At 36.4% G+C, this 8,762-nt stretch overlaps 1 protein-coding gene and 1 pseudogene across 1 annotated transcript in view; one reads left to right on the forward strand and one right to left on the reverse strand.

The window, feature by feature from the left end:
* The window catches only part of HOOK3 (hook microtubule-tethering protein 3), a 144,797-nt gene that overhangs the window by 82,688 nt on the left and 53,347 nt on the right, over positions 1-8,762 (reverse strand). The window contains exon 5 of the mRNA XM_006859913.1: positions 5,527-5,659. Coding sequence (XP_006859975.1) covers positions 5,527-5,659 — 133 coding nt within the window. The remainder of the gene's footprint in view (positions 1-5,526; positions 5,660-8,762) is intronic.
* On the forward strand, positions 6,153-7,165 carry LOC102820607 (annotated as a pseudogene).

The raw sequence follows: 8,762 nt of genomic DNA on the forward strand, positions 1-8,762 counted from the left end.
AAAAAAAAAAGTATCTTTATAATACTAGTAAATTATGAAACAATGACATTCTGGCTCTTAATACTAGAGATTTTGGTTTATTGAAAATAAGTTTCTAAGGAAGTATTGTTCTCAGCATTCTTACATCCATACATACACATATATACAACACAAGCACTGTTCTAAGGCCAACATTAGGAATACAATGAAACTTAAACAGACACCACAATTTGGTTTGTTATGAAGAAGAATTTCACTTAAGTTTGAGTTCAATTTTTTGGGGGGGAGGGTCAACTGTTTTGCTAGCAAGAAACCTATTAGAGTTAGAATACAGCATGGGAATGCTTTTAGACATTCTGTTCAAAGGCAGCAAACAGAATTCAAAGGCTATAGAAAAACTAGCAATGCTGGAATGATTAAATAAGGCATCAAAAGTAAAGACTGTGAATATGGAAGGAAAGAAGCAATGGCATTGGTAAAGGGGAAGGAAAACTTGATGACAGTTTATTGAAAGTGTGAAGAAAGTCACAGTGGGAGTAGGGGGACAGGAAGTTAGTAAGGTGTGAGAGGGGAAGCGTTAGTTAAGAAGCGGTGTTGCCACGTCAAGGCCCTTCCCCGCGAACACCGTAAAATGCTAAATGATAAAATGGTGATGAGAACTACATTAATGTTCAACTATTTGACAAATCTTGTAAGTGTAAAATACCGGTATGTATGATTCCTGGGTGTACTGCTGAGGCGATACGAAGAACGAGGTATGCTACGTAGGAAGTTTATCCTGAAAAGTTCACTTTTAGGACCTAAAGTTACAGCACAGTTTAATACAAAGAATATTAAGCTCAAATGTGAGGGAAACATGGTTTTTGTATTTGTCTAAAGGAGCTCTGGTAGCGTAGTGGTTACAAATCGGGCTGTGAACCGAAAGGTCAACAGTTTGAAACTCTCAGCTGCTCCGCAGGAGAAAGATGAGGCTTTCTGCTCCCATAAAGATTTACAGCCTTGGAAACCCTATTTAGGGTCGCTATGGGTCGGAACCGACTCGACGGCACTTAAGAACAACAACAATCTCTTAAAAGCAAGAAATCTTGGCCAAGTCACTAATACCTAAGAGCTCTAGTTTCCTAATTTGTAAAAAAGTAGTTTTTGTTCTTGTTGCTTAGTAGAGTAGAAGAAAGAAGAGGAAGTCTCAGTAAATATTATTAGCATGCCTTCTACTACTAATCTAAGTTTTTTTCTAATTTACCACCTTTGTTCATACCACCAGTATGTTCAGTAACTGCCTCTCATTTCTCTTCATTAAAAAATAACAAACCTCTAAACACAAAACACTTCTTATTTGTATAGTGCTTTATGGATTATAAGCAAATACATACTGATGCTTTCATTTACTCATGGCTACCAGGAGTCCTAGGAGCTCTGGTAGCGTAATGGTTATGAATTAGGCTGCGAACCATAAGGTCAGCAGTTTAAAACTACCAGCTGCTCCGCGGGAGAAAGATGAGGCTTTCTACTCCCGTAAGGATTTACACCCTCGGAAACCCTGTACAGGGTCGCTATGGGTCGGAACCGACTCGAAGGCACTTAACAACAACAACAACAACCAGGAGTCCTAGTGTGGCGCTGTGGGTTAATGCGTCAGACAGCAAAGCCACAAGGTCAGTGGTTCAAGCTCACCAGTCACTCCTCAGAAACCCTTTACAGGGTCGCTATGGGTCGGATCCAACTCGATGGCACTTAACAATAACAACAACAACAACAAACCAGGCTTTGTATCCTAATTTGGCAGAAAAATAAGCTAAATAGTTCACTCAACACCCATTTAGTAGCAAATGGCAGAGACAGTTAACATTTAACAGTTCAGGAACTCTTAAATTTGTTAGCTCTTAGCTGTGACTCAAAATCTGGATAAGTAGGATACTAAAATTCTAGTCAATAAGTTTTCATCATTTATACAATTTTAGGGGAAAACCTGAATCTAGGTGTTTATATGAACATTTAGCCTATATAAGAAGTTGAATAAATATGTCTTTTTTTTTTCCTCCTATTGGAAAATGGATAGAGGAAAGATCCTGGTCTTTTCCTATTCCTAGTGCATAGTAAAGGTAGCTAGCCAAGTTCTAACTGCTATAGATAGCGTCCCTGCATATACATAGAGTCCCAGGAGCTGATATCTTAACAGAATAAACACAAATGAAGTTGCTTTCTGAAACAAATGAGCTATATATTCAGTAATTTCTTACTCACTGTAAAATCAAAGCATTTAGAGATTTAATGCCTCTTAAGTCTTCTTTATCTATGTTAGTTTTCTAATCTTTGTGAGAAAAGTAGTTAAATATTTCAGTAACATACAAATATAAAAAATGCAGAAAATTATTTTTTAAAAATAAAAAATATTTTATTCAGAATTTTCCATTTAAGAGAAAAGATAAATAACAATGTTTACACGTTTTAATTATTTATTATTACACATATTTTAATCACTGTTCAATGTACATTCTAACAGAACAATAAAACCAGCATAAGAAATTGGTCAAGTATTTAAATAAGAATCGATTTTGTAAAAAAGCATTTAGTGAACTATGAAACACTACTAGTTGCTATTACAAACTTTTTCATGATTTTGAGCAAATAGTATATAAGCCTTGAGTGACTACAAATCAAGACATCTATGCTTTTTTTTGGAATCCTGGTGTGGCGCTGTAGGATAAGCATTGGACTGCTAACCATGATACTGAAGGTTCAAAGCCACCAGTCGCTGCTTAAAAACCTTATACAGGGTGGCTATGAGTCGGAACCGACTTGATGGCACTAAACAACAACATACTTTTTAAAATTCATATAGAATGTGTTCTTTCTGGTGAAATTTGGTGAATATAGAACAGCAGCTATATCACTTTTATCCATTTCTTAGAAATATAAAATTCTGATTTTAAAAGCTAAACTGCATAAGCAAACTGAAATTAGACTTTAAGAAATGACATGCTAAGATTTAAAAGGAATAGGATTAGAAAGAGAGGGGAACATAAATGTAGGGGCAGAGACCCTTAATGGTAATTTTAGTTTCTTAGCTTCCAGAAGACAGTGTTGACTATTAACGATCTCTAAAGCATCAAAAAAAAGTCCAAATGAAACATTAATAAAATTCTGCTTTGCATTTCCAGGGGTGGAGTGGGAAAATGAGTAAAAACTTTTGAGCTTAAAAAAAAAGAAAAAAATCCGTCTTCCTTAATAAGAGCAAACAATATATAATTATCATTTAGCAAACTCTTATCTACCAGTTTTTTGCTTCATCTCTTTTTACTTCTCCCTCACTATACTCAAATTATAGTGGAGTGTCTTTTTTAAAACACTTAAAAATCTTTCTCATATTCAATTTCCACTGCTGCAATTATGTTTCATATCTTTGCTTAAATACCTTCTTTGGCACCAACATTAGACTACTTCCCATTTCTTAAAAGCAGTTCCAATATTATGATTACATAGTTATCTGTGGCATTTAAAAAATTCCCTTCCCTTTTATTCAACTACAAGGTCCATGAGGGCAGTAGATTCTCTGTTCTGTTTAACACTTTGCTCCTAAACCCTAACATAGTTATGAGTTCAATAAATAGTTGTGAGATAGATCAACTAGAGAAAAGGGAAAAATTTACTAATTAACTGTGCTCCTAAACCCTAACATAGTTATGAGTTCAATAAATATTTGTGAGATAGATCAACTAGAGAAAAGGGAAAAATTTACTAATTAAACTTAAATTATCTACTTTATATATAATTACATTCTTATCTGTATATTAAAGCTGATCTTCAGTAACTTCAACAAAGCAAAAATTTGCTGATTTGGAATAGTACACATTAAAATACTACACTTCTGTTTTTTAATCCTGTAATTTATATTTTAACTTACTGACAATAGCCTTCCTTCAGTGTAAATTAGTGGTTTTATTAATTTACATCACACATGTTCACGGAATAAGTATAAATCATTAGATAAACACTACCACATGATAGGAGTCCTGGTGTGGAGCTGTAGGATAAGCACTGGACCACAAGTTCAGTTTGAACCACAGGGTCGGCAGTTCAAACTCACCAGTTGCTTCTTGGAAACCCTATACAGAGTCGCTATGAGTCAGACCTGACATGTCAGCACTTAACAACAACCACCACTTAACAGAAATTTTAAAAATGGTGTTGTATTACCAGAAAGTTCACAAAAACATACCAAAGAAAGTTGATTTCATCTTCTGAAACATCATATATTAAAAATAATAAAATGTAGCATGTTTGTTATTAATAATTTTCTGAACATTCTGTGTCAGACACTGTATTAAATGTTTTACATACATTTCCTCAGTTAGTCCTCAAAATAACCTTATGAAGTTGTAACTAAGATCTCCATTTTACTAAGAAACCAAGACACAGAGATTAAGTAATTTATTCAGTATTCCAGAAATGGAATGGGATTTGAACAAAGGTTGGCTGGATGTTGAAATTCATGCTTTTAATCTCAGGAGCAGAAATATTTCCTAAATTACCATTTTATCCTCTGAATTAATTAACAGGTAAACTGATCATTATAATAATGATAATTTTAATGCTACATTAAAATGATCAAATCAGCTCTGAAAACTTAGAATTGGATATTTTATATTGTGAGTACGAAGGACCCAAAGAAAACTAAAATAGTTCAAATCCACATGGCTAGCAAAAAATCTTTTTGACTACTAAGATCTATATAGGCAAATCATTATTAATTTATTTTATGCATAATGTATTTTTTCTTTGTTATTATTTGTGATGATTAATCTCTAAACTCCTTTTAATGTCAAGGCTTTGTTTTCAGAGTATGGTAATATAAAATGTCCTGTGGTATTTCTGAAAAACGTATAATGAATTATAAGCAAGAGAAATAAAACAAGTTGGGTATATGTATTATTCTTTTCTTTAAAATACAGCCAAGGCAAGATTTAAAATGTAACTGCTAAAGAAGTAATTTTCTGAGAAGGAGTATCGCCAGATTTAGGAGAACCCAATTCCATATTAATTTTTATTGTTTTAGAAATTGGATAGACTGATACTCTTCCTTTCTTCTTTATCCACATTAAATACAAACTTAAAAAGGTTTCCATATAAAATATGCCATAAAAATAAGTCCAAGACAGTTGTCTACTGTTTATTACACATGAATGCTGGGCAGACAGAACTGAATACCTAATAAATTTCTGTGTTATCTCTCTACTCATTTTTTCCAAATTAGTAGGTTAACCTCAGATTTCATTACGTTCAGTATAGTTAAAATGTACTACAAATAATCTACTCAAAGTGTTATGTGATCATGCAGAAAGGGAACACATACTCATTACAATCAACTTTATTCTGGTTTCAAAAACTGCCGCTTGGAAACAAGTTACAAGCAAAATCACACAAAACAGCACTCTTTGAGGGTAGCCTTAAAAAAAGTAATTGTCTGTATTGGTGATTTGTATATAAAACATTCAATATGAATTATTCTCCTATTTTAAGTGCATATATGAACTTCAAAGAAATTACCTTGCTTCTGTTCACAGTTGACAGCACAGCCTAAAATGAGTTGAAGCATCCTTCCAAGTTCTGCAGCATCAGAATGCTCCCCAATAAGGTTCACATCAGGAAGGGTAAAGTCATTAATTTGCTGTCCTAAAATCTGAATGGAGATTTTAAAAAATATATTAAAATTGCATTTACATTTAAATGATCAGATAAAATATTTGATAAGAGATTTGTTTGTCAGCACCAGAAACTCACTGGCAAGCAGAGAGACGTCAATCTCACTCACAGTTTTTGTTTACCTCCTATGTCTAAATCATTGCAACCTGAGTCACAACATACTGAGTACTCTCCATCCTTTCTCTGCCCAAGGAAAGACTGTATGCTCTCTGGAGAACTGAATCAGAGAGGCTCTGAACCAGAATACAAAATACGAGAGACAAAGGAATTCCCAGGATGAGGAGAAAAGCAACATCAGAACATCAGTTTACTTAAATAAGAACTCTACCTTCATGTACTTTACTGACCAGGGTAGAAAAACAAAATGAAATGAGCAAATGCACAAAGAAACAAACTACAAATTGGAGCGAGCATGATGCTAGCAGCCCTAGGACCGTAGGACCGAAGGGACTGGGGGTAGCTGTGCTGCCATGTCTGAAGGCAACAGCCACAGCCATGGCAGGGGCGGCTGCTGCTGGCAGGGCCTGGCCTAAGGCCTGGAATCGCACATCAACCTGGAGCAGCTACAGGGCCTAAATGAAAGCAGGATGCACAGAGGTCTTGGAGTCTTCAAGCTGTGGGGAGAGGACCCATAGCTCTAAGTTTGTTGAAAGTGATGCAGATGAGGCGCACCGTTTTAATATCCCATTTACAGGAAATGTCAGGAGTCCTGGTGTGGCACTGTGGGTTAATGTACTGGACTGCAAGGTCAGTTTGAACCACAAGGTCGGCAGTTTGAGCTCACCAGATGCTATGAGCTGGAACCAACTCGACACTCAACAAGAACAATCAACTGGTAATGACAAACTCAAAGGCAATATTACAATGGGAAAGGATGATGAACTGCACTCCTCTGAAACGAGACTGTATAAGAACATTCCACAGATGTCCTTTGATGATACAGAGAGCTAGACCAGACCTTTAGTTTGAACTAGGTCTAACCGAATTAAGAGTACACTACAAAAATTTCTCATTTTACAAATTTTCAATTTCTTGATTTTCTATCATCTCTCTAAAGTCCTGGTGTTGCACTGTGGGTTGATGCAAGGTCAGTTTGAACTTCAAGGATGCTAGTTCAAGCTCACTAGCCATTCTTCAGAAATCCTATATAGGGTCACTATACGTTGGAACTGACTCAACTGCACTTACCAACAACAACAAATCATCTCTCTATTCATGTTTCACAAAACTTTAGAGGACACAAAGGTCTTTTATATTGATTGGTCTGAGAGGAAAATGGATTGAGCTTCACAGACATGAGGTGACTATTTGCAATTATGAAGCATCAGTCAGCCCTACAGACCACAAAGACCATCAGGTTACCCACAGACACACTTCACTTCACTTCTTAAGGGCTGGCCCATGCTCCCAACAGAGACTAAAGCTTTGTCCCTCGGGACTTACTGTAGAAACTTGGCCTACAGAAGATACCACACCACTGTGAAGCTTGTGCGGCTGTAAAGAGAAAGTTATAGTTCTTTAGGTCACTTCGGAAATTGGGTCTTAAACTGGTCCAGCATCTGGCAATCATGGATAACACCTGCTTCACTAGTCTGAATGTGCCATGGGATCTCAAGTGTCTTACTGATTTGTGGCAAGATTTTTAAAAAAACAAACAAACAAACATGGAAATAATTCCTGGGCTATAGCTAACTTTCTGAAGTTTCTGGATGGTGTCTGTATTAGCCAACAAGGGTCTCCAATGAGAAACACTTGTCTCTGCTTTCTCTTCCCTGTCATTGCTTACCACTCTTGTCAAGTTGCCCAACTTGGAGTGTCTATCATGCACGAGTGTCCCATGGTTATAACTGGAAGGACAGAAATGTCTGGTGATACTTCACAGCTGGGGGAGAAGGTCTTTTCCCCCTACTGCCTCAGTAAGCAATCTGAGGAGAAATGGGAATTATTTCTGTGTCTGTGGGTGTCGTGGTGGAGGTGAGATAGGGACTTAGGAAAAATTCTCCTAAGGGAGATTCTTAATGCTTGTTAGTTTCTCACTCATATCTTAAGCTTAATGCCAGAATTTGAGTGTTTCTGTTCATGGCTTTTTATTCACTGTGACTAATAACCTTCCTAATGAATCCTTGCCAGACTTTAAAAAAAAGAAAGAAATATATTACAAATTGTAGTAGCTAGTAAGAAGGAAAAGAACATTGAACTATGAGAGAATAACCAGACTGGTAACAAATCACATGGTGGTTGTTGTTGTTGTTAGGTGCCATTGAGTTGATACCGACCTATAGCAACCTTATACACAGCTGAACTAAACACTGCCCAATCCTGGGACAACCTCACTACTATTGCCATGCTCAAGTCCATCAAAGTTGCCATTTTGCCAATCCATCTCATTAGGGGTCTTCCTCTTTTTCTCTGACCCTCCACCTTGCCAAACATGATATCCTTCTCCAGTGACTGGTCCCTCCTGACAATATGTCCAAAGTATGAGAGACGAAGTTTAGCCATCTTGGCTTCCAAGGAGCACTCTGGCTGTACTTCTTCCAAAATGGATCTACTGATTCTTTTAGCAGCCCATGGCACTTTCAGTATTCTCCTCCAACACCATAACTCAAAAGCATCAATTCTTCTCTGGTATTCCTTATTCACTGTCCAGCTTTCGCATGCATATGAGGTTATTTAAAATACCATGGCTTGGGTCAGGTGCACCTTAGTCTTCAAGGTGACATCTTTGCTCTTCAACACTTTAAAAAGGTCTAGTGCAGCAGATTTACCTAACGCAATATGTCGTCTGATATCTTGACTGCTGCTTCTGAGTGTTGATAGTTGATTCAAGAAGAATGAAGTCCTTGACAGCTTCAATCTTTTCTCCGTTGATAAGAATGGTGTTTATTGGTCCAGTGGTGAGGATTTTTGTTTTTTTTACATTAAGATATAATCCATACTGAAGACTGTGCTCTCTTTGATCCTCATCAGTAAATGTTTTAAGTCCTTTTCACTTTCAGCAAGCAAAGTTGTATCATCTGCATATCGCAGGTTGTTAAAGAGTCTTCCTTCAATCCTGATGCCACGTTTTTCTTCATATA

The sequence above is a fragment of the Chrysochloris asiatica genome, unplaced genomic scaffold, assembly GCF_000296735.1.
Source record: "Chrysochloris asiatica unplaced genomic scaffold, ChrAsi1.0 scaffold00035, whole genome shotgun sequence".
Classification (NCBI taxonomy): Eukaryota; Metazoa; Chordata; class Mammalia; order Afrosoricida; family Chrysochloridae; genus Chrysochloris; species Chrysochloris asiatica.